This window comes from Microtus pennsylvanicus, chromosome 7, assembly GCF_037038515.1.
Source record: "Microtus pennsylvanicus isolate mMicPen1 chromosome 7, mMicPen1.hap1, whole genome shotgun sequence".
Classification (NCBI taxonomy): domain Eukaryota; kingdom Metazoa; phylum Chordata; class Mammalia; order Rodentia; family Cricetidae; genus Microtus; species Microtus pennsylvanicus.
In genome coordinates this window covers 57,508,661-57,535,463 of record NC_134585.1, presented here as the reverse complement: position 1 = coordinate 57,535,463, position 26,803 = coordinate 57,508,661, and the positions used below count along the sequence as shown (strand labels likewise).

Here is a 26,803-nt window from a genome sequence, read left to right as displayed (position 1 = left end):
CAAGGGTCATTCACTTTCACCTCTCTATGCTGACGCCAATGCTTTAGTCTTCATGTCCTTGTGCCTGTGGATGTGTGCGGGTGCACATGCCCGAGGAATCATCCCCCCCTGCCTCCCCAGCACTAGGATTACAAGTGTGTGATCACACCAGCTTTCTGAGGTGGGTTCTGTGGGTCAGAGTCAGGACTTCATGCTTGCAGAGTGAGCACTTGATCAATTGAGTCATCCCCCGGCTCTAGACTTTCTAAAGATTTATAAACCCAAACTACTATTACTATGACCATGCGTCCTACAGATTTCCTGTGTACTTAGAGGCATCTGGGGAGATCCTGGCCCATGTCCACTCATTCTGGAATCTGTCCAGCTCATGTTCCTGCCATTACCATGTCGCTTTGAAGTACTGGTGCTTGGTGATTCTGATCACTCAGGGTGACACCATATTTGCCATTAAAATCTAAGAGTAAGACACAGGAAATCCCAAACAAGTTGTATCTTAAGTGGTTTCTTTTAACACTTCCTTAAAACAGATTAATTGTATCATTTTAGAAATTATGTGTAATGGAGGGGCATGCGCATATGAGTGCAGGCACATGAAAATGCCTGGAGCATCAGCTTTTGGAGCTGCAAGTCACCTGACATGAGGGCTATGAACTGAACTTGGATCTTTTGCAACATCAGTGCATTCTCGTAACTGCTGAGCCACCCCTCCTGCCCCCTAGGACAAAGTCTTGATTGTCACTTGTATTACAGGCAAGGTTCACACTAAAATAGTAAGCAACAGTGTGTGGTTTAAGGTGCCATAATACAGAGCGTAGCAAGCCACGCTTGGCAGTCACTACGTCAGTCAGCACTAGGAAGAACCACGGCAATCACTTCAATTATCAGCTATTAGCTTTTTGCTCCCAATTTCTCTTTACTTTAAATCTGTCACAGACCTACATCAAACACACGCGGATGTCCTCTGCCTTCAGAGTCTTCAAAGAAAAGTCTCTCTGGCAAAAGTTAAAGACATTAAAGATATACTTCCAATGTTTTATATTCTTGTTCTCCATAAATTGTGAACTAATTTTTGTCATCCAGATAATAGAACCTTTCTCATTCTGCACAACAATGCTCTTGGGTGTAGGAGGGGCAGGGACAGCCACAGTGATGCTCTTGGGTGTAGGAGGGGCAGGGGCAGTCACAGTGATGCTCTTGGGTGTAGGAGGGGCAGGGGCAGTCACAGTGATGCTCTTGGGATGCAGGAGGGGCAGGGGCAGCCACAGTGATGCTCTTGGGTGTAGGAGGGGCCGGGGCAGTCACAGTGATGCTCTTGGGATGCAGGAGGGGCAGGGGCAGTCACAGTGATGCTCTTGGGATGCAGGAGGGGCAGGGGCAGTCACAGTGATGCTCTTGGGATGCAGGAGGGGCAGGGACAGCCACAGTGATGCTCTTGGGTGTAGGAGGGGCCGGGGCAGTCACAGTGATGCTCTTGGGATGCAGGAGGGGCAGGGGCAGTCACAGTGATGCTCTTGGGTGTAGGAGGGGCAGGGGCAGTCACAGTGATGCTCTTGGGATGCAGGAGGGGCAGGGGCAGTCACAGTGATGCTCTTGGGTGTAGGAGGGGCCGGGGCAGTCACAGTGATGCTCTTGGGATGCAGGAGGGGCAGGGGCAGTCACAGTGATGCTCTTGGGTGTAGGAGGGGCAGGGGCAGTCACAGTGATGCTCTTGGGTGCAGGAGGGGCAGGGGCAGTCACAGTGATGCTCTTGGGTGTAGGAGGGGCAGGGGCAGTCACAGTGATGCTCTTGGGTGTAGGAGGGGCAGGGGCAGTCACAGTGATGCTCTTGGGTGTAGGAGGGGCAGGGACAGCCACAGTGATGCTCTTGGGATGCAGGAGGGGCAGGGGCAGTCACAGTGATGCTCTTGGGTGCAGGAGGGGCAGGGGCAGTCACAGTGATGCTCTTGGGTGCAGGAGGGGCAGTCACAGTGATGCTCTTGGGTGCAGGAGGGGCAGGGGCAGTCACAGTGATGCTCTTGGGATGCAGGAGGGGCAGGGGCAGTCACAGTGATGCTCTTGGGTGTAGGAGGGGCCGGGGCAGTCACAGTGATGCTCTTGGGATGCAGGAGGGGCAGGGGCAGTCACAGTGATGCTCTTGGGTGCAGGAGGGGCAGGGGCAGTCACAGTGATGCTCTTGGGTGCAGGAGGGGCAGGGGCAGTCACAGTGATGCTCTTGGGTGCAGGAGGGGCAGTCACAGTGATGCTCTTGGGTGCAGGAGGGGCAGGGGCAGTCACAGTGATGCTCTTGGGATGCAGGAGGGGCAGGGGCAGTCACAGTGATGCTCTTGGGTGTAGGAGGGGCCGGGGCAGTCACAGTGATGCTCTTGGGATGCAGGAGGGGCAGGGGCAGTCACAGTGATGCTCTTGGGTGTAGGAGGGGCAGGGGCAGTCACAGTGATGCTCTTGGGATGCAGGAGGGGCAGGGGCAGTCACAGTGATGCTCTTGGGTGTAGGAGGGGCCGGGGCAGTCACAGTGATGCTCTTGGGATGCAGGAGGGGCAGGGGCAGTCACAGTGATGCTCTTGGGTGTAGGAGGGGCAGGGGCAGTCACAGTGATGCTCTTGGGATGCAGGAGGGGCAGGGGCAGTCACAGTGATGCTCTTGGGTGTAGGAGGGGCCGGGGCAGTCACAGTGATGCTCTTGGGATGCAGGAGGGGCAGGGGCAGTCACAGTGATGCTCTTGGGTGTAGGAGGGGCAGGGGCAGTCACAGTGATGCTCTTGGGTGCAGGAGGGGCAGGGGCAGTCACAGTGATGCTCTTGGGTGTAGGAGGGGCAGGGGCAGTCACAGTGATGCTCTTGGGTGTAGGAGGGGCAGGGGCAGTCACAGTGATGCTCTTGGGTGTAGGAGGGGCAGGGACAGCCACAGTGATGCTCTTGGGTGTAGGAGGGGCAGGGGCAGTCACAGTGATGCTCTTGGGTGCAGGAGGGGCAGGGGCAGTCACAGTGATGCTCTTGGGATGCAGGAGGGGCAGGGGCAGTCACAGTGATGCTCTTGGGTGCAGGAGGGGCAGGGGCAGTCACAGTGATGCTCTTGGGTGCAGGAGGGGCAGTCACAGTGATGCTCTTGGGTGCAGGAGGGGCAGGGGCAGTCACAGTGATGCTCTTGGGTGCAGGAGGGGCAGGGGCAGTCACAGTGATGCTCTTGGGATGCAGGAGAGGCAGGGGCAGTCACAGTGATGCTCTTGGGATGCAGGAGAGGCAGGGACAGCAGAATACATCCCCTAGGGGTGCATTTTCTTTTGACTCTGCTTTGGTATTCTGTTCCTTTCCCTAGGACTCTGATGCTGGGGTCTGACCAAGGTGGGCACAAGGAAGCTCCTGATTCACCCACTGATTTCTCCATCAGGGAAAGCGAGGCTCTCTGAGGCTGGCAGGGCAAGACCAATAGCCCCATTATTCATTTTCCTTCCTCTCCCTCTGTCCTTGAGGTGGGGAGAGGTAGGTGATGGAGCAGGAATTCAGACCACGACAGTGGCCTGAGCTGACCTAATGCTGCTTTTCCTTTGCAGAGAACCCACAAAACACAAAGGAAAAATATATTCAAAGTGGGGAATTGAATTATGTATCTATGATTTCCTTGCATAAAAGTTGCTTTGATAAAACAGGAGTTATTTTTCCATAAATCAAACTATCGCTAGCCTTTAAGAAACTCTAGAATACATAACAGGATGCTTGGACAAAATATTTCTACTTAATAACTCTCTCTATGAGATATGTGAACGACGGCCTGGTACTCTGTCTAAAAAGGAAAACTAGGTGTTTTGTGAAAGGCTAAGACCCAACTATAAATATAATTGTATTTTTTTCATTGTAGTTCTGGGGATTTAACCCAGGGCTGGGTAAGTATTGTCCCGCTGAGTCACTGCATGTCTGCCTTTCGGGTATGTCCACAGGATGGGCCATGCTTTGTCATGAAGCAGATTTCTTAAGCTTGACCACTGGGCTATGATACCCACTCTTACTAAGACAATCAGTAGCTTACTTCATGCCCTTGTGTTTCAATTTGTCTTTCCATGGAGACAGCCGAACAGCTCATCACATGGTTGCTGAGAATTCCATCCGCGAATGCATACAGGTTCTTAGAGCACTGCATAGTACAGAGCCACTGCCCCACAACAAGGTTCAGCTAATCGTTGCACATGTATGTTAAGTATATATATATTTCTTTGAGCCTAATTAAAAATGTAAGTTTCTCACTGGGAGTGGGGACACAGCTCAGTGCACACGGCACTTATGCAGCAAGCATGACATCCCATGGGATCTCAGCACCATAAACTCCAGAAGTGGTGGTGCATGCCTGTCACGTGCTCACACAGCAGGAGGACCACGAGTTCAAGGTTATCTTCACCTGCAAATGAAGCTTAAGGCCAGCCTAAGTGATAAGTCCCTGTCTCAGAAGTCAAGCATCTGCTTACCAGTTTGGGGTCAATTTCTTCATTGAGGACAGCTTCATTTTTGATGAGGGCCACTCGCTGAGCGAATCTGCAGGTAGAGATGGACTCCTAAGGAAAACGATGAAATAGCTTCTTAAAACATGATGGCATAGAAAGGCATTTCTCTCCAGATAAAACTTAATTTTCATTAACAGCAAAAGATACCTAAAGGGTATGATGTCTGGAGAAACATAAATGACACGCTCCGTAGCCACCCAGGGAAGCCTTCTGCACATCCCTTGGCTAGGGATCCTGGTGCCACCTTCTGAGAGAGACTAGGACCGGATCTCAGGACGGTTCTAAGATACCCAGATCTCATCAGCCAAAGGCACCGAACAAGAGCAGGGGAAGATCTCCTTCCCTCATTCCTATCATCGGGCCTTCTGAGGTTGGCAAGCATGGCTTCTTCAAGCCATTCATCTGAGACTAGTTCTCCTGTGGGTTAATTACAACACTGGCCAAGAACCCAAAGCTATGTGCGCTGTGTATGCTTACCTTTGAGGATGTCCATCTGTAAGTACTACTCAAGAGACGTAGACTCCCCCAAGTTCCTGAACTCCACCTCGCCACCCAGTGACAGAAACCCAGACTAAGAGTTCCAGGGAGAGGAAGCACATACATCGATGTTCCTCTTCTCTAGTGAGAGAGTGGCGATCATAGTGGTCACGCAGTTCCCTCCCAGGCTGTCTCTGAGCACGCTGGTCATCACGGAGTTCCTATAAGGGATGTGTGTGCGGTGCTTTTCAGAAAGGGCGATGATGACCTGTGGGAAGGTGGGCAGATGGTGGCGTTAGCCAGGCAGGAGAGGCACACCTGGCAATGACTTTCAATAATCAGAATGCAAAGGAAATAATAATTAAACACAGGTAACACCCAAGACTTCGGCACAGAACAGTCATATTAACAAGAGCTTTCAATGTGAAAATGACAAAATGGGACTGGAGAAGTGGCTCAGTGGTCCAGAGAACCTGAGTTAGAGTCCTTGAACCCACACTGAACGGCTCACAGCTGCCTGTGACTCCTGCTCCAGGGACTCCACTCCTCTCCCCTGGCACCGGCAGGAAGAGGGAGCAGCATGGCTGCCTTTGAATGATCACTTACGCACTCACTGTCTTCCCCACTTTGAACCTTTTTCATAAGATACCTTAATATTATTACTGTTCTAGAGCACACTGGTGTATGTGGGTAACACGAAGCATACGCTAATAAACCTTCCTGGTGATATTAATTGAATATTAGTGAACTCACTTTTGGTGGCAAGTTACAGAAAATCTAAGTCACACTGGTCTCAGTCAGGAGGGTTGGAAATAGAAAAACTCTAGGCTACAAATAACCCAAGAGGTTAATGGGTTTACGTTCCTATCTCTACTGTAGCCTCCTTATAGCCACAGGATGGCTGCCAAACACCCTGGTGTTATATACTTCTAGATTAATAAGTTACATGAGAACAGACATCCTTTATCCTGAGCTTTTCTAGGGAGCATCTTGGTCCCTAGAAGACCCACAGGTTGACAACTGCATCCAAAGGAAGGCTCCAGTTTGCTTTGACCAATAAGGATCTAATCCCTGGAGCTGGGATGGGCTTCAGGTGCTCCACACTGGGATGGACATTCCCACATCCTCTCCATGAAGGGACCTAAAACTGCTAGAGAAAAATATTTAAACATTGAAGTGGGACTGTGGTCATTAAAACAGAGGAAACGAGGCTATGTGTGATAGAAGAAAGCAGCCAGGATTTGGAGGCAGAATCCAGCTTTACCACTTGTATGATTTTGGAAAACCTCAAAAGTATATTAGCTTCCCGTTCCTGTAAAGAAGGAACTAGAAAGTCTGGCTCTCTTGGAGGAATGTTGTAAAGGTCCGGAGAGAGGGGCTGAAGAGGTGGCTATGTGTGAAGGAATGCTTGCTATGCAAGCATGAGGACATGAATTCAAATCCCAGAACATGTGAACAACTTGATGTGGCTGTGCATACCTGTGACCCCAACAGGTGAACATAGAGACAGCTGGGTTCCAGCTCACATGCCAGCCAGCATAGCTCAACCAAATGGTGAGCTTCTGTTTTAGTGAGATACCCTGTTTCATGGTAACAGTGAGATAGCCCATTTCACGGCACCAAAGAGATGAAGACACCCATTATCTTACTCTGGTTCCACATGTGGACAGTTCATGCACATACATCTCTCATATGCATCACATGTGCACACAAAGATCAGAAGTTAACTTCTAGGGTAGTTATTAAACAAGGGGCACACAGTGCTGTAGGAGAGTCTTCAGGAGAGTCTGCTTTTGGTGTAGGTCTGACCCATTTCCTTGAGAGAGGACCCGAGCTGGTCTCTTGGAGCACCACTGTGAGTCCAGACCACATGGAGTGGCTCTGAAGAGGAGCCCAGAGAAGGAATATTGTGGGCAAGCAGAGGGGGGCTGCTCCTTGTGGGGTTACAATGGGCTCTGCAGTGAAAGGAGTATGGAGGGTCATAGGGCTAGTGTGCGTGTTTGTGTCTGTGTTGTGTGTGTGTCTGTGTGTTGTGTGTGTGTTCACACACATACGCCACAGGATAACCTCTAGGATGTCATTTCTTAAGGTGTCTGTTCACCTCCTTTTATATTTTTATATTTTTGAGACAGGGTCTGTCATTGTCCTGGAACTCACCAAGTAGGCTACCCTTGGTAGCTAGTGAGCCACGGGGATTCACCTGTTTTCACCTTCCAAACACAGCGATTGCAATTTTCTCACTACATTCCCCCCCCCACCCTCTTATACAAAGATTATGGGGATTAAACCCAGATTTTCCAGCAGCATTTACTGGCTGAGCTATTGCCTCAGTTCAGAATGATTTGTTTAATCCTATGTGTGTATGTGGGTTCTGTGTGTAAGGCTCGTGTGTGTGTGTGTGTGTGTGTGTGTGTGTTGGGTTTTTTTTATAAGTATGGGAGTGCAGGTCCCCATGGTGACCAGAGTTAGAGAGGTTGTGACCTCCCTGACATGTTTGCTGGGAACAGAACTCTGGTCCTCAGAAGAGCAGGTGTGTCCCTGACTACTGAGCAACCTTTCAGTCGCCTTGGGTTTGTTGTTGTTGTTGTTGTGTGTTTGTTTGGTAATGTTTGCTCCTATTCTAAACTTCACATACAAATACAATGGCAAAACATTTCTTACAGCATTGTGTTAGGAACAAAGAATGGAACCCCACACCACACCTAGAAATTCCTTCACGACCTAGAAACTGTACTGCTATCAATAATTCAGCTACCCGAGGCAGTGAGCTCCACAGAAGGTCTTGAGTAGAGCAGGTCCAAGCCAGCAACCTCTGCAGGAGCAGGCTCCAAGCCCAAGTCACAAATAACATAAAATATCTTAGAGTAACTCTAACAAAATAAGTAGAAGACTTGCATGACAAGAACTTTAAATCTTTGAAGAAAGAAATTGAAGAAGACACCAGAAAATGAAAAGATCTCCCATGCTCTTAGGTAGGTAGAATTAACATAGTAAAAATGGCAATCTTACCAAAAGTAATCTACAGATTCAATGAATGCAATGCCCATCAAAATCCTAGCAAAATTCTCCACAGACCTCAAAAGAACAATACTCAATTTCATATGGAAACACACACACACAAAAAAAACAAGGATAGCCAAAAACAATCCTGTACAATAAACAGGATGGAATACCCAGATATCAATCCACACACCTACGAACACCTGATTTTTAACAGAGAATCAAAAAATATAAAATGGGGAAAAAAGCATATTCAACAAATGGTGTTGGCATACTTGGTTATGAACACATAGATGAATGAAAATAGGTCCATATCTATCACCATGCACAAAACTCAAGTTCACCTGGATCAAAGACCTCAACATAAAACCAACACAGAATCTCATAGAAGAGAAAGTGGAAAGTACACTTGAATACATTGTCACAGGAGATCACTTCCTCAGTTTAACCCCAGTATCACAGACACTGAAAGAAACAATAAATGGGACCTCCTGAAACTGAAAAGCTTCTGTAAAGTAAAGGACATGGTCAACAAGATAAAATGACAGCCTACACAATGGGAAAAGATCTTCACCAACCCCACATCAGACAGAGGTCTGATCTCTAAAATATACAAAGAGCTCAAGAAACTGGTCATCAAAAGAACAAATAATCCAATTTAAAAAATGGGGTACAGACCTAAACAAAGAACTCTCAACAGAGAAATCTAAAATGGCTGAAAGACATTTAAGAAAATACTCAACATCCTTAGTCATCTGATGTAGGAGGGTCTTCTATCTATCTGTTGCTTTCAATACAGAAAACTGCTTGGCCTGATAGGTCAGAACATAGGTAGGTGAGGAAGACAGAACAGAATTCTGGGAGGTAGACGCCATGACTCTCCTCTCCAAGACAGACGATGGTTAGACTCATGCCAGTAAGCCACAGTCAAGTGGTGATGCACATTAATAGAAATGGGTTAATCAAGATGTGAGAGTTAGCCAGTAAGAGGCTAGAGCTAATGGGCCAGGCAGTGTTTAAATGAATACAATTTGTGTGTTGTTATTTCGGGTGTAAAGCTAGTCATGCGGGAGCCAGGTGGGACAAAAAGCAGGCCTGCCCACACCTCCTTCTACAGTCATCAGAGAAATGCAAATCAAAACAACTCTGAGATTCCATCTTACAGCTATAAGAATGGCCAAGATCAAAAACACTGATGACAACTTATGCTGAAGAGGATGTGGGGTAAAGGGAACACTCCTGCATTGCTGGTGGGAGTGCAAGCTGGTACAGCCACTTTGGATATCAATATGGTGATTTCTCAGAAAATTAGGAAACAACCTACCTCAGGACCCAGCAATACCACTTTTGGGTATATACCCAAAGGATGCTCCATTGTACCACAAAGACATGTGCTGAACTATGTTCATAGCAGAATTGTTTTTCATAGCCAGAAACTGGAAACAACCTAAATGCCCCTCTACCAAAGAATGGATAAGGAAAATGTGGTACATTTACACAATGAAGTATTACACAGCAGAAGAAAATAATGACATCTTGAAATTTGCGGGCAAATGGATGGAGCTAGAAAACTTCATATTGAGTGAGGTAACCCAGACCCAGAAAGACAAATATCATATGTACTCACTCATAAGTGGCTTTTAGACACAAAGCAAAGAAAAACCAGCCTACAATTCACGATCGCAGAGAACCTAGACAGCAAAGAGGACCCTGAGAGAGACATACATGGATCTACTTTACATGGGAAGTAGAAAAAGACAAGATCTCCTGATTAAATTGGGAGAATGGGGACCAAGGGAAGCGGAGAGGAAGGGAGGGGAATGGAGAAAAATATATAGCTCAATAAAAATGATAAAAAAGAAAAATCTAAAACAGTAATTCGGCTACTTGATGGATCAAGAGTTTTCTTATTTTAAAAGATTTTATTTTATTTATTTATGTGTATTTGTGTGAGTGTGTGTGTGCACGTGCACACGTAAGTGTGTGTGTGTGTGTGTGTGTGTATACACATGTGTGCGTCCATGCAGGTGACCATGGAAGTCAGAAGCAGGCACCAGACACCTGGGAGCTGTATTTACAGGCTGTTGTCAGCTGGAAACTGAACTCTGTCCTGCAAGAGCAGCACGCACTCTAAACCACTGAGCTGTCTGTACAGTCTCTAAGGGGATTTTCTTTTAAACAGCTCAGAAAAGCACAGAAAAGAATTGTCTGAAAACCAACCAAGATTGGGAGCAGTTATGACTAGCACTGGCCCAGCACCTTCACTCCTCAGCACAGTGTGACCTAAACTCACTTGGCAGGAGCCATGTGTGCTGTGGGATTGGCTGATGGTTGACAGAAACCCCATTTGATTTCTGAAGGGGTGGGGAGTAAACACTGGTTCCCAGCAGTTTCTCAGTTGCTGTTTGGGCTGATGGGGACCTCAGGTCACCCCCAGGGCACTTGGTGAGGTTTACAGCTTGCTCAAGTACATAAGCTCTCTTTCCTTCTCCTCATGCGAACTCAGGCTCTGGGGCTGAGAGGTACCCTGTTATTGTGGCTTAAAGTGTTTTTGAGGAAACTCTTTGGAAAAAGTGTTGCATACATAAAGAGAACTCCAAAACCAACAATATTCTGGCAGACTGAATATTAATCACTTAAAAATGTAGAGTCAGTAAACTCTGGCTGGCTGAGTTCTAGCAGGTGTGAGGTCTCTCAGCTATGACCAGCAGGACCAGAATTCTGAGAGAAACTTCTAAACCAGTGTAAGTTCATGAATGCAAAGCAGCTGAGCACACTAGCCCCTCTTTCACCCGTCTTTTTGTATTAAAATAATATTTTTTCATTTATGTTACATACCAACCAGTTTCCCCTCCCTCCTCTCCTCCCATCCCCTCCCTTTCCTACCTGCCACCCTCCCCACCCACTCCTCCTCCATCTCCAGCCAGAAAGGGGCAGGCCTCCCATGGGCTTGCACAAAGCATGGCACATCAAGCTGAGGCAGGGCCCAGCTCCTCCCTTTACATCGAGGTAATCTAGCATCCACCCATCTTTTACACTGAAAGGGATAGAGAAAGGCTTGATTAATTCTCACCACCAATGGAGTCCCTTATGGCATTTATCTGACTACAGGTAGGCATTAGTTCTGTCCTAGTCAGTTGTAGCCAGCAACCTCACACAGCTGGAGTCAGCTGAGGAGTGAGGCTCCATTCAGGGTATGCCCAGGTCAGATTGGGGAGGAGGAACTGTCTTGACTGCTAATTGACATAGGAGGGCCCCGCCCACTGTGGGTAGCACCACTGGCCAGGTGTTCCTGGGCTGTGTCAGAAAGCCAGCTCAGTCTAAGTCTGTGAGTGAGCCAGCAAGGAGAGTTCCTTTGGGATTTCTGCTTCCAGTTCCTGCTTGAGTTCCCTCCTCAACGATGAGCTGTAACCTGGAAACTGAAACAAACCCTTCCAACCCCTGAGTTGCTTTTGATCATGGCGCTTGCCACAGAAACAGAAAGCAACAGGGCAAGTTCCTAAGCTTTGCTGCTTGGTTGGCTCCATGATGTATAGCTTGTTCTCTTCTACCCCCTGCCCAATGGAACCCACAGCTTCCAGTGGAGACCCGGCCGCTGTCTGCCGAGTGGATAGATGAGCTAGTTACACAAAGTTGTTTTACACTCCCAGTCTCTTTAGCCACATAATAAAATATACTTAGAGATAATGTGGCCATACAGGCCCATGAGTTATGCAATTTTATTAAGTATCTGCTCTCTCTTTTCATTGTTGGGAGTGTTCTAGCTCTCTCTTTCTGAATATAATTCTCTTCTGCCCTCCCACCCACTCACCAGCAGCTCCTCCCAGCCTTACTAAACCCTAAGATCCATGGCCATGTCTGCAGTCTCCCATAGCCTATTTTCCTTCCCTCTCCTGCCAGCGACCTTATGCCAAGCCTCCTCCTTGCCTGCGAAGGCACTTGGGTCTAAGAGAAAATAGCTAACAGCTGTCCTGATGTGGTGGGTGGAAAGGAAACAGAACTGCTGAGGGCCAATGACACATGAATGACATTTAGCCTGGAGTGAACAGAGAAGGGTCCTCTGGGCTGGAGCAGTTGCTGATGTGCTCATGGCTCCAAGGACCTGACCTGCTCTACTCCACCCTTGCCTGCTCCCGCCCACTCATTTTCCATTTCAGAGGCCTCATTAACTCCTGGCTTCCACACCCTTTTCCTTGCTTATCAGAGCTCCTGCCTGAGATGCAGCTATGTTGTTCTGAGGACCCCTGCTTCAGAGCGGTAGCCCTTTGGGGTAGGGCTGTCTCTAGGACCCTCAGCACACTATAGATCTGTCATACTCCCATTTCAGATGCTGTGACAAAATATCCAGAACCAAAGAAATCTGGAGGATAGAAAGGCTTACTTTAGTTTGTAATTCCAGATTTCAGTCTGTCATTGGGGAAGTCAAGGAAGAAAAGTCAACTTAACATCCACGGTCAAGAGCAGGGAGAAATGCATGAACACATGCTTGCTTGCTTAACATCCATACTCAAGAGCAGAGAGAAATGGATGCATGCATGCTCGCTTCTGTAACAAAGTCAAGAGCAGAGACAAATGGATAATCGCATGCTCACTTGGTTAACGTCCATAGTCAAGAGCAGAGAGAAATGGACTCATGCTCGCTTGCTTAACATCCAAAGTCAAGAGCAGGGAGAAATGCATGAATGCATGTTTGCTTGCTTGTGCTCAGCTTGATTTCTCCACTCTCATACAGTCCACGACCGTCCAAGACGCCTTGCCTAGGGAACGGTGCCAGTCACAATGGGCTAGGTCATCCCATATCAATGAACATAATTGAGACAATCCCCAACAGACCTGTTCATGGGACAACCCAATACAAACAATCCTTCATTGAGCACTTCTTCCCAGGTGATTCTTGCTGTGTCAAGCTGATCATCAATAATTGATGAGATCATCATCAATATTTACTAGATAAGTAATTGATGAAAAAACAACGACAACATAGGCATTATGCATGTTCACAAGGATTGTAAAGCAAAGAGGTGTGAGGAGTAGAATAATTCTAGTGACAGTCAGGAATTGGAGGAGACTGTGTGGAAAGAAGGGAGGAAGTGGATGTGGGGCAGAATGTTTCTCCTGAGTGATTACAATTGGTAGAAAGTTTGATTCAGCTGAAGAATGTAATTTTGTATGAACAGATGGACACAATGGGAATTAAAACCATGCCACCATCTGAACACAGACACATTTCTTCGAAATAAGGCAATTTGAATACAGCCCATTATGGGCATATATCATTGTTCCAGTAAATGTCCTATTAAGTGAGAAGCTCCATCAGTGTCTGTGGTACGGAATATTTGAGCAAGAAAAAGCTTAGAACTGATGACTCTTGTCAGAAGCACTGAAATGGCCAATGCTTGCAGGCCCTCAGCTAAGGTGCTGCACACTCCTGTGTTCTCAGGGGTGAAGCTAACTTATCATCTCATTCAGGTGGGCTCCTCTGGCTTGGCCTCCAGCCCTGTGACTATTCAGAAGCAGCATGACATTCCTCTCAAAAGCTTTCCTTAGGCATTAAAGAAAAGAGACATCTTATTGTTGTTGTTGCCCTCAAATCTTTTAGGCTAAACATTCAAGAATAAGAAGGAAACACAGGAAATCCTCCATCCAATCCATTAATTTTACAGATGGGGTCGAAGATTTATCTAGCTAAATTTGGGTGAATTTTCTTTGCTCTTGGAGTCAGATCCAAAGTTACAAAGTAGAGCAGCTAGTGGGTTGGATGGTAGTCAGGAGGGAGTGTGGGTGACTCAAGACAAGCCAAGACTAAGAGATTCACCACAGCAGAAAAAGTACAGACCAGAATCTGGCAGCATACTGTTCACCTCTGAGTTACATTCTCAGGGGTAATCTCTGAGCTGGGAAAACAAACAAACAAAACAGGCAGCAGGAGACCACTTATCGTCTGGATTCGTGTCCAACAGTGATTTTACAATATAGATAATAAGGCAGCAGTACCGCCTCCCCCATTCCATCACTTTTGAAAGTAACAAAAACAATTGTGTGCTGGGCCCAGTGAAAACTGAGATCAATCTTTACCCTGTTTCTAGGTGGGTGACCCTGGGATGATAAGTGTTTGCAGTGAGTAAAATGGAGAAGTTACCACTTCCAGCAGGGGGCTGTTGTAGGGTTTAAATGAAATGGTGTCTACAAAGCACTCCTACATACACGGATGTTCACAGGAATACTGCCCGCAATGCTGAGGGGCAGATGCGGCCTGCTGACTTTGAATGGAACACTGAATAAACAAATTGAGGGGTATGCATGCATGTGCTCAAGCCCCAGGAGGGAATGGAATTGTGTTATATGCCACCATGTGCAGGGGCCATGAAATCATTACACTTCTATACAAGACAGCTACCAAGGACACACATAGTGATTCCACCTGCGAGATCTGGAGTAGGCAAAGTCCGAGAGACAGAGAGGACAAGCCACCAGAGGCCAAAGATTCAAGGGATGTTCATATTCCAAAGGTCCAGAGATTCCAGTGGGGGTTATGAAAATATAGGAATGATAATGACTGGTTGCCCATTATTTTGGAATGTACTTCATGTCATTGAACTCTTCACTTAAAAAAAATGATCAAAAATTGGGACTGGAGAGATGGCTCAGCTGTTCAGAACATGTACAGCTCCTGCAGAGGACCAGAGTTCAGCTCCAAACACCCACACTGGGCAGTTCACAACCACCATTAACTCCAGCTTCAGTGGACCCAACCTATGTCCTCTTTCTGACTCTGTGCGAACACACACACACACACAATCTTTTTAAGATTATTTATTATGTATATACTGTTTGTCTACATGTGTGCCTGCAGGCCAGAAGAGGGCACCAGATCTCATTACTGATGGTTGTGAGTCACCATGTGGGTGCTGGGAATTGAACTCAGGACCTCTGGAAGAGGAGTCAGTGCTCTTAACCATTGAGCCAACTCTCCAGCTCCACAATCTTTTTAAAACTATGAGAAAAACAAATGCTGTTGTGCACATTTCATCGTAATTACAAGCCAGAGACTAGAGTGTCTGCCATGAGCATACGCAGCACGTGCCATTGCCACTGCTGACCTTATTCCACCCACTTTACCTGCTCCAGGTAGTGCAGTGATAGGTTAATGTACTTGGCCTCTGTCAGGAGCAGGCCCCCCACTCCAGTCTTCGCAACACGCTCTGACCCTGCCAGGTCAACCAAATGGAGCTTCGCGCGTCGGAGAGTGGCAGATCCCGGCTCCTTGCTGGTCAAGTGAACAGTGAAAATACAGTGTGATCGGGTTGAAGCTTGGTTCATAGGAGTCTAAAAAAAATGCAAAATGTATAATAATATGACTTGAGAAATTCAGAGAGTATCAAAAGACTTTTAGATTATATTTCTAATAGCATGGCATTGCTCATGAAGCCAACACACATGAATGAACTCCTCAACATCTGTTCTCTTCAGCATGGTGTTACCTGCCAGATGGCTGGGTGAACCCCTCAGTGTCTGTGCTCCTCAGTGTGGTGTTACTTGCTAGGTTACTGGTAACAAAGGTGGATGGGTTATTCAGAAGGTGACAAAAGCATCTTACTGGGATAAATATGGAGTCTTTGGGGGATCGGAAGGTGGCTCAGTTGGTAAAGACCTATAGGGTGAACATAAGACCTGAGCTTGAATTCTCAGAACCCATGTGTGTCGATACCCTAGCCCAGGGTGGGGTGGAGCAGAGACAGGTCGATTTCCAGGAGTTCACTGGTCAAAGAGTCTAACCCACTAGTGAGAGACCTTGTCTCAAAAGCTAGGGGAGAGGATTGAGAAGACGCCCAGTCAACCTCTGGGCACCAAATGCATGTGCACAGAACAACACGCACCCTTAGCCATGCCCCCCACAGACAGACAGACAGACATGAAAAAAGACACAGGAGAGAGGCTAAGTCTTCTGACCCAGATGAGAACATCACCACTTTATCCAGCTGCAATCCATACTTTAACCCAACCACAGTGAAATCCTTAATGATAGCATCATGGAAAACGGGTAGGAATGTGTGTTCTGGGACACATCGCTACCTCAGCTGCAGACCCAGTCTACAGCAGAAAGGCTCACTATCGCTGCTACATTCATCACAGCTAGAAAACTCAGCCAATGTAATAATCCAGAAATAAACAGAAGGCACAAGCAGAGGAAAAGAGGGACCAAGAATTTCATTACACATGGAAATGAGGGAAATTTATCTAGAAAATTCAAGAGCATCTACAACCAAATTGATTAGAACCAGGAAACTGTGTTGCAGAACTCGTTCAGTGAGGGCACAGCATGAGGACCTGGGTCGGAATCCCCAGAACCCACAGAAATCCATGTGTGGTAGAGCACATCCGTCATACCATTGCTCCTAAGGCTGGATGGGAGGTGGGGAGAAGAGGGTAGTAGAAGATCCTGAGCCAGCTGGCCTGGGGTGAGCAGTGGGGGGAGTGAACCAGCTGGCCTGGGGTGAGCAGTTGGGGGGAAGTGAACCAGCTGTCCTGGGGTGAACAGTTGGGGGGGTAGTGAACCAGCTGTCCTGGGGTGAACAGTGGGGGAAATGAGCCAGCTGGCCTGGGGTGTGCAGTGGAGGGAAAGGGAGCCAGCTGGCCTGGGATTAGCAGTGGGGGGAGTGAGACAGCTGGCCTGGGGTTAGCAGTGGGGGAGTGAGCCAGCTGGCCTCAGGTGAGCAGTACAATGCAGAGGCAGAGGGGGGGAGGGAGGAGGGAAGAGGAGGGTATGAGCCAGCTGGCCTGGGGTGAGCAGTGGGGGGAAAGGAAGCCAGCTGGGCTTGAGTGAGCAGTGGGCGGGCGGGGGGGGGGGGGGAGGAAGCCCAGCTGGGCTTGGGTGAGCAGTGGGGGGGGGGGGGGGAAGGAAGCCAGCTGGGCTTGGGTGAGCAGTGAAGGGAAAGGAAGCCAGCTGGGCTTGAGTGAGCAGTGGGGGGAAAGGGAGCCAGCTGGGCTTGAGTGAGCAGTGGGGGGGGGAGGAAGCCAGCTGGGCTTGGGTGAGCAGTGGGGGGGGAGGAAGCCAGCTGGGCTTGGGTGAGCAGTGGGGGGGTGGGAGGAAGCCAGCTGGGCTTGGGTGAGCAGTGAAGGGAAAGGAAGCCAGCTGGGCTTGGGTGAGCAGTGGGGGGAAAGGAAGCCAGCTGGGCTTGGGTGAGCAGTGAAGGGAAAGGAAGCCAGCTGGGCTTGGGTGAGCAGTGGGGGGAAAGGAAGCCAGCTGGGCTTGGGTGAGCAGTGAAGGGAAAGGAAGCCAGCTGGGCTTGGGTGAGCAGTGGGGGGAAAGGAAGCCAGCTGGGCTTGGGTGAGCAGTGAAGGGAAAGGAAGCCAGCTGGGCTTGGGTGAGCAGTGGGGGGAAAGGAAGCCAGCTGGGCTTGGGTGAGCAGTGAAGGGAAAGGAAGCCATCTGGGCTTGGGTGAGCAGTGGGGGGAAAGGAAGCCAGCTGGGCTTGGGTGAGCAGTGAAGGGAAAGGAAGCCAGCTGGGCTTGGGTGAGCAGTGGGGGGAAAGGAAGCCAGCTGGGCTTGGGTGAGCAGTGAAGGGAAAGGAAGCCAGCTGGGCTTGGGTGAGCAGTGGGGGGAAAGGAAGCCAGCTGGGCTTGGGTGAGCAGTGAAGGGAAAGGAAGCCAGCTGGGCTTGGGTGAGCAGTGGGGGGAAAGGAAGCCAGCTGGGCTTGGGTGAGCAGTGAAGGGAAAGGAAGCCAGCTGGGCTTGGGTGAGCAGTGGGGGGAAAGGAAGCCAGCTGGGCTTGGGTGAGCAGTGAAGGGAAAGGAAGCCATCTGGGCTTGGGTGAGCAGTGGGGGGAAAGGAAGCCAGCTGGGCTTGGGTGAGCAGTGAAGGGAAAGGAAGCCAGCTGGGCTTGGGTGAGCAGTGGGGGGAAAGGAAGCCAGCTGGGCTTGGGTGAGCAGTGAAGGGAAAGGAAGCCATCTGGGCTTGGGTGAGCAGTGGGGGGAAAGGAAGCCAGCTGGGCTTGGGTGAGCAGTGAAGGGAAAGGAAGCCAGCTGGGCTTGGGTGAGCAGTGGGGGGAAAGGAAGCCAGCTGGGCTTGGGTGAGCAGCGTGGAGGTGCGGGGGGGGGGGGGTGAGCCAGCTGGGCCGGGGTGTGCAGTGGGGTTAAAGAACAGATCCTCTAAGACAAAATAGAAAATAAGTGCCAAAGCCTATGGCGGTGCTCTGATCCTTTGTTCCCACTCACAGATCAGTGTGCACTCACACATATACACACATGTACCATACACACACATACACACAAAGAGGAAAAAATAAAAAAAAATACTGGGTTTGCAGGATCAAATTGTGAAATCAATTAAGTTCAATAGCCTAACAAGAATTTATCAGGAAACATAATTATTCAGAAGGGCAACAAAGATAATATAATTGTAAGAAATTATTATATAAGAATAATGATAGAAGAAGGCACCTGATGGTGACCTCTGGTTCCCACATATGCATGCACAGGTAAGCACACCTGCATATGAATGCACGTATACATACACACATGCACACACAGGTAACCACACCTGCATATGAATGCACATATACATACACACATGCACACACAGGTAAGCACACCTGTATATGAATGCACGTATACATACACACATGCACACACAGGTAAGCACACCTGCATATGAATGCACATATACATACACACATGCACACACAGGTAAGCACACCTGCATATGAATGCACGTATACATACACATATGCACACACAGGTAAGCACACCTGCATATGAATGCATGTATACATACACATATGCACACACAGGTAAGCACACCTGCATATGAATGCACGTATACATACATACACATATGCACACACAGGTTGGCACATCGGCACATATACATACATACATACACACTCATGTGCTTATGCATACACATTCAAACACACACCAAAATAAACTAAGGATAACTTTTCCACTGTGCCAACAAATAAATCCAGAATGGACTAAATGCTTATATGTAACAAATAATACAACTTTGACAAGAAACATACATGAGCATATTACAATCCTTCCAAAGTGGTCCTTGTTACTTTAAAATATCAACGAGTAAAAACACTTGGAAGAATGACAAAGAGAGATGACTAGACAACTCAGAGAAATCAGAAAAATACTTGACAGGCATTAGAAAACCTGTTGGAAGTTATGAATAATGACTGGAGGCCTTAGAACTATAAAGACAAATGAGTCCGTGCCCATCAGGCTGCAGTAATACAAGAATGAAGGTTAAGGAAATAAGTGCTGGTGGAGACATAAGGATATGGAAATTTTCACAAACTGCTGATGGGAATATAAATTAAGAGTATTTTAAAAAGAAATTTAGCAACGTGTTGTAGTACTGCAAATGTAAAATCCCCACGACACAGTGACAAAACACGATTTCCTAGAGAGAGGTCATGAGAAGGTGACAGGAGACACATAACTAGTAGAGCAGCCGCAGTGTCTTGAGATAACAAGAAATAGGTGCCGACGTATAGCCTAAATGGGCATCTGGGACAGAGGAGACGACAGACCAGGACAAGCCTTCAGAAAACATGATCATAAATGGTGACATGTTGATAAAATAGGAGGTGGAGTAAAATAAAAAGTCAAGAATGACGTGAATGCTGGGATGGAGTTTAGCTCACCATGCTACTGGCATTTCTAACTACTTATGCACCTCTAACCTACACCATTAAAACAGGAAATCACGAGTCAGGACGCTACAGAGAAGTGATGACGGTGGTGGCCTTCTACAAGGGTGGACTCAAGCTTTACCTGCAGTACACTTGTGCTAGTATCTAGTGTCAACTTGAATGAACAGAACCACCTGGACATGGCTGTGAGGAAGCATTGTGATGCCGTTAATAAATGTGGGAAGCCAAGTCAGCTGTGGGCGGGATCATTTCCTGGGCGGGGGATCCTGTGCCTTATTGGATAGTTGGGCATTGACAAGTATGCATTCACCCCCACTCCTGTATGGAGCTGCCTTGAGCAGCTGGTCATGATTGTTCTGCCTAGAACTGTGAGCTACAGTAACCTGTTTCTCCCCTGAGGTGCTTTCATGGAGTATTTTATCCCAGGAAAGGGAGAAGAAACTAAGGTAGAAGATTGGTCCCGAGAGTGGGGGCACCGGTATGCAAACCTGACTGTGATCCTCAGGCCTTTCATAGTGTCTGTGGCAGGAAAGTGGCAGAGTTGTAAACTCTGGCTAGAAACGCCCTTGAATGCTGTAAGAGCTTAAAGGGTCACAACCAGGGAGCTCAGAAGACAAGCAGGGTGGGAGAGATGCAATCAGTGGAGCCCTGGCGGGAGGTTTCAGAGGACATGGGTGCTCTCTCAGGGGCGGGATTACCGCTTCCAAACAGCGCAAACATCATCAGGAACTGGCCCTGCCATTCTCCATACTTCATGTTTTCCCTAAGAAAGGAAGTAATGTGATGCAGAAAGCCCGAGTCGGCAGAACATTCTAGACAAATATTCATGAGAATGAACTCAGAGCCACTCAGATCTTAACCAAGGAGTTTCAGTGCAGATACATGTGCGCACAGACGGAGGAACATACGTTGATGTGTTTTAAATCAGAAATTCTTTCTGTCGATATAAATTCTTGATACACACCACGGTTGATTTACACGGACTAGCAAAGTACACAGATGACAACATGCTGGCAGCAGTTGGAGCTTACAACGCAGCGAGCCACTTAAATAGGCTGGAAATCTGGCCCATCACTTGTTTCCACAATAGCTAGACCCAAACCTCGCCAGCTTGTGATCTCTCTCTCTTTCCCTTTCTCTCTCCTGCTGAAGTGGGTCAGAAAATAGCTGTGCATGTAAAACCACAAACTCAAATATAGAGCCTGCCTTGAGGTGATCTGGAGTGGCTGGAAGTTATTTGCAGAACTTAAACACAGGTTTCACTTTATTGTTTCATTCATGTGACAGTGAGTTCTATGGACTGAAGCAGAAGTCAATTAACAGGTGATGTGACAGAAATCACACAGGGATCTCAGCAGCTGCTCCTGCCTTCCAAGCTGAGGCTGTCGCGAGCACTGGAAGCATGTGCCCATTTCAAAGGAACAAGAGACTCTCACACAAGTGAAATTCTGGAGCCTACAATTAAGCACAGAAATGTGCTGCAGGAATCCATGCCTTGAGCTCTGTAATGTCTCATAAATATTTTCTACATGACGTAGCTGTTGGTGTCCTCAGACCTCAGACAACGTTCTTTCTGTGGGACTGTGTCATCGGATGTGCCCATGTCTGCTCCGTCTCTGTGCCTTGTGGGCATGCCCATTCCCTTGTCCCTTTAAAGGTAAAAAACTGTTTGAATGTTTCTGAAATTGCCTGAGAACAGATGGCACCATTTAGGCAGATTCAATTCAGAACTGAGCACATGTTTTCAGCAAATGTGTTCTTGGCACTCGCCTGTGCCTTTGGAAAAATTCTCAGGATGATTAATCATCTGCAATGAAGAGAGCTTTTACATTTTGTGTCAGTCTTTGTAGATAGCTGTGCGAGGTGGTACAAAGAATAAAGGAAAATAAGACTTGGCCAGAGACCTCAAGGAACTTGTAATCTAGTCAGAAATGAGAACTCGGAGTGTGAAAAAAGAGAAAATGAGAGGCAAGGAAGAGGCAGGGTGTCTAGTATAAAAGTGGTCTGGGCATGAGGAGAGCACAGGTCAGTGGGGAAAGCACAGGTCACGTGTTCTGGTTTCATTTCTATTCTTGTGACAAACACCCTTGACAAAAGCAACAGAGGAAGGAAGGGGTTTCTTCAGCTAGTCCCATGTTCCAGAAGTCATGGCATTATGAACCTGCTGCAGCTAGTCATATCTGATTAAGAACAATCTCTCTTAATCTCAAGAGAGATTAAGACATGCACAGTCAGCTAGCTTTCTCCTTTTCTACACTGTTCAGGACCCTAGAGAATGGTGTCACCTACAAAGAGCTTGGTCTTTCTATATCAATTAATGATCATGACAACACACACACACACACACACACACACACACACACGTGTACTCATGATATGCCCACAAGCTATTCTGATTTAGATAATTCCTCAGTGAGACTCTCTTCCCTGCTAATTCTAGATTGTCCAGTTGGCAATTAAAATGAACTAGTTCACCATGTAAGGAAGAAGACCCAAGTTCTATCCCCATTACCCTCATAAAAAGCAAGACATGGTAGTGCATACTCAAAATTCCAGCACTCAGGAGGTAAAGACAGGGAAATTTGGGGCCTTACTGGCCAGATAGCCTAAGCTATCCAGCAAGCTCTAACTCAATGGCAGACTCTGTCTCGGGTAAAATAGAACAAGAAAGGAGGCTCCCAAGAAGTGATGCTAAGGCTGATCTCTGTGTTTCTCCTTAATTGCTTTCTGTGGCAGTTTTGCTGAGAACAGTAGCCATAAGTTCATCTATGTGAGTATTTGCTCAGCAGGTGAAGGAGGCATGGCCTTGCTCAAGAAGGCGCACCACTAGATGAAGACGGACATTATAAAGTAATCCCACACAGAATTGAGTATAATAAAAGGTTCTTTATTCAGAAATAGACTCACAGATCACAGTCCTCTGCACAAACGGGGAACAGGAACCAAATCCAGCATTGGAGAGAACACATGCACACAAGCTTTACAACTGCATTTATAGTATAAGAATCATGCTCAAGTGGGCTGGTATCATAAAGGCTATTGGCTGAAGGAGTTTCCACAGTACCTTCCCCTTTTGTCTAAATAAGAGAGTTCTAAGCCTAATACAAAACTATATATAATAAAAACAAATATCAAGTATAAAATTAGAATTATAGCCAGCATAAATTAGATCAAGCAAGAAACATATGTTAAACATTTCAATAATTATCCTAAGGAGTTTAAGTCTTTTATTAGAAATAGTTTGGCCAAGTCATGAAAGGAAAGTAATTATCACTATCTTGTCTTCAACTCCATCGAAGACCTGAGACGGGAAATAATATTACTTGAATAAACAGGAAGTACAATCAAGCAACTACCAAAATGTGCAATAAAGGACAGATCAGTTTTGTTATATGTATATTTCTGCTCTTGATGAAGGTATTGTGTTTATGTAGCTCATTTAAAAATGTAATGTATACTTAAAAATACAGCTAATATAAGTCATATATAACAAACTTGTAGTCATCTTAGATGTATAGAGATATTTCAGATGGATAGTTATTCTTCAAACCTTTCAAAGATTAACAGAAAATGGCATTTAAAATGTTTAAGAACTTAGGACTTGTCATGACAATGAGACACATCTGCTCCTGGCAACACCAATTACTTCAAGAGGAAGATGGGCATAGAAGAGGCTCCTTATGGAGTTTGCTAGCCATTTAGGCAAGAAACTTCTCTTTCCTGGACTGCTTGATGGTATGCTGTATGAACTGGACATGACTACTGAACTTGCCTAAAGGTAAGACAGTCCTTCAGGGTTCCTGCTTCATGAAAGAGTCTGTCAGATATTCTCCAGGATACAGAAGAAAGTGACTGACAAACTGCCAATATAGGTGGAACTGTCTTTGAAACTTCCTGCCTTGTGGAAAAGTCTGCCAGATACTTTGGGCCAGTAGGCTGAAGATGGGTGCCCGCCAACGTTACAGAGGAACGTTGGGTGACTGTTCAGGCAGAAAGATGCCTCTGTCAATTGTAGAGTTTTGAAAGTTGCTTACAATGCACTTCCTGTTTACTTAGGTAATATTATATCCTTCTGGGGTCTTTGATAGAGTTGAAAAATAGTTATAATTATAGTTTTCCTTAGTTATGATAAAAGATAAAATAGATATAAATATTGTAACTATAATTCTTGCTTGATACCTGTTTTTTTATATGTAATTTTACTATGTTAAAGTTAAAAATCTTTCTGTTATTTAGACAGAAAAGGAGAGGTGATGTGGGATTCCCCTCTGTGTGCTATGATATGTTTTATTGCCATTGGTTAATAAAGCTGCTTTGGCCTGGGATAGGGCAGAACAAAGCCAGGTGGGAAAACTAAACTGAATGCTGGGAGAAAGTAGGTGGAGTCAGCAAGATGTCATATAGCCTCTGCAGGAGACAGACACACTGGAACCTTACCAGTAAACCACGAGCCTTGTCGTAAATATAAAATAATAGAAATGGGTTAATTTAAGATGTAAAAGCTAGCTAGGAATGTGCTAAAATCATTGGCCAAGCAGTGTTGCAATTAATATAGTTTCAGTGTGATTATATTGGGTCTGGGCAACCAGGAATGAACAAGCAGCCTCCGACTACAACTGGAGGCAGATGTCAAGGTTTCAAAAGACTCAAGCAGTCCTCAGTGTCTCTCTCTCTCTCTCTCAGTTTCCTTCTTACAGATCACAATGTGAACCCTCAGCTATTCCTGCCTCCATGACTGTGCTCTGCCATCACGGACTCTACTCTGGAACTATAAGCCCTAAATGCTTTCTTTCCTAAGTTTTCTTGGCCGAGGTGCTTCATCACAGCAAGAAACAAGTAACTAACACACATTCTGTAATCTGTTTTGAGACAGGGTCTCTCACTGAACCTGGAGTTCATTGATTAGGCAAGATTTGCTCACCTGTGCATCTCAGGGATACCTGTCTCTGCCTCCCCAGTGCTGGAATCGCCGTCACATTACAACTTTCATAATACTAATCTATTTTAGTCATTTCAAAAATAATTGCAGATAGTTAACCCATCCATCAATGACTCTACATCTTTGCATCACATTTTAAAACTTCTAGACCTTTGTGAATGTTGCCTTGTAACAACGCATCCTCTATGCCATTTCTGTGCACCTAAGTCTTTTACTGTTTTAAACTACTCTGCTACTATGCAGTGGAATGTCTCAGCAGGACTTTGCACTAAGCTAAGACTAAAAGCCTTCTTCAGACCGAAAGTGTTGTTAGAGTGTTTGTCTATGACTTACCGGGATGTTACAGTGCTTGCCCATGACTCCCCAAAGCAAGCAACCAGGAACATCCACACAAGACAGAATCCAGCATCTCACTCCAATCTTTGTTTGCCAGTGCCTTATAGATTGGGATCCTCATCTATTCATTCCTCTGTTCATTTGCTCTCACATGAATCCTGAAAACACGATAACCCCCATGGAGGTTTTCTACGTGTCTGCTATCCAGGCTCGATAGTTTAAATCCCACCATTAGCTAAGTATTACCAATCTTGGCCCCCACTGGTTAAACAACGTCTTAACCAGCTCTTCCCATATAAAGAGGAGTGGGTTAGGAGGGTCCCGATGCTCTTGATATACTGAAGTGCCTGAGATACCAGTTCGAGTGACTTAGCCCAACTCTATAAGCATTTGTCATGCTATTTGGTGGGGTTGTTTCAGAACACATCTGTATCAGTTACTGTCTGTAGCTGTGGTAACATGCCATGACTAACATCAGCAGCAGCATAATAAAGGAATAGGAACCCGAGAGCTCATATGCTGACCCACAAGCACAAAACACAGAGAGAGAAAGAAAGAGAAAGAGAGAGACAGAGAGACAGAGACAGAAAGAGAACAAACTGGAAGTGGGTCAGATCTATATATACTCTTAAACCTTGCCCCTAGTGACTTAATTCCTCCAGTAAGGCCCCATCTCCTAAACTTCCCCAAATAGCACCACCAACTGGGGACTCAATGTTCAAATATCTGAGTCTCTCTGATTTCTTTCTCAGCTTCTTTGTATATAGAAGGACTACTGGTTGTTTTGAGTTAATCTTGTATCCTGCTACATTACTGAAGGTATTTATCAGCTGTAGGAGTTCTCTGGTAGAGTTCTTGGGGTCACTTATATAAACTACCGTATCATTGGCAAATAGAAAAGTTTGACTTCTTCCTTTCCAATCTGTATCCCTTTGATCTCCTTTTGTTGTCTTATTCTCTAGCTAGAACTTCATGAACTATGTTGAATAGATATGGAGAGAGTGGACAGCCTTGTCTAGTTCCTGATTTCAGAGGAATTGTTTTGAGTTTCTCTCCATTTAATTTGATGTTGGCTGTCAGCTTGCTGTATATTGCTTTTAGTATGTTTAGATACATTCCTTGTATCCCTGATCTCTCCAAGACCTTTATCATGAAGGGGTGTTGAATTTTGTCATATGCTTTTTTAGCATATGATAAGATGATCATGGTTTTTTTTCAGTTTATTTACATGGTGGACTACATTGATAGATTTTTGTATGTAGAACCATTTCTTCATCTCTGGGATGAAGTCTACTTGATCATTATGGACGATTTTTTTGTTGTTGTTGTGCTCTTGGATTAAGTTTACCAGTATCTTATTGAGTATTTTGCATCAATGTTCATGAGGGAGACTGGTCTGTAATTCTCTTTCTTGGTTGAGTCTTTGTGTGGTTTCAGTATCAGGATAACTGTAGCCTCATAAAAAGAGTTTGACAATGTTCTTCTGTTTCTATTATGTGGAACAATTTGAGAAGTATAGGTATTAGTTTTTCTCTGGTGTTCTGGTAGAATTCTGCACTGAAGAAACCACTGGGCCCTGAGTTGTTTTTGTTTTTGTTTTTGGTTGGGAGGCTTTCATGACTGCTTCTATTTCCTTGCAGATTGTAGGTCTCTTTAAATTGTTCACCTGGTCTTGATTTAATTTTGGCATGTACTATCTATCCAGAAAAATGTCCATTTCTTTTACATTTTCCAATTTTGTGAGGTATAGGGTTTTTTAGTACAATATAATGATTCTCTGGATTTTCTCAGTGTTTGCTGTTATGGCCCCCTTTTCATTTCTGAATTCATTAATTTGGATATTCTCCCTCTGCCTTTTAATTAGTTTGGATAATGGTCTGTCTATCTTGTTGACTTTCT

At 46.1% G+C, this 26,803-nt stretch overlaps 1 protein-coding gene across 1 annotated transcript in view; it reads right to left on the bottom strand.

Moving 5' to 3' along the window:
• The window catches only part of Kif6 (kinesin family member 6), a 324,667-nt gene that overhangs the window by 198,812 nt on the left and 99,052 nt on the right, over positions 1–26,803 (bottom strand). The window contains exons 7-9 of the mRNA XM_075978949.1: positions 15,088–15,294; positions 5,093–5,236; positions 4,456–4,542 (exon numbers count right to left, since the gene is read on the bottom strand). Of these exons, the coding sequence (XP_075835064.1) occupies positions 4,456–4,542; positions 5,093–5,236; positions 15,088–15,294 (438 nt within the window). The remainder of the gene's footprint in view (positions 1–4,455; positions 4,543–5,092; positions 5,237–15,087; positions 15,295–26,803) is intronic.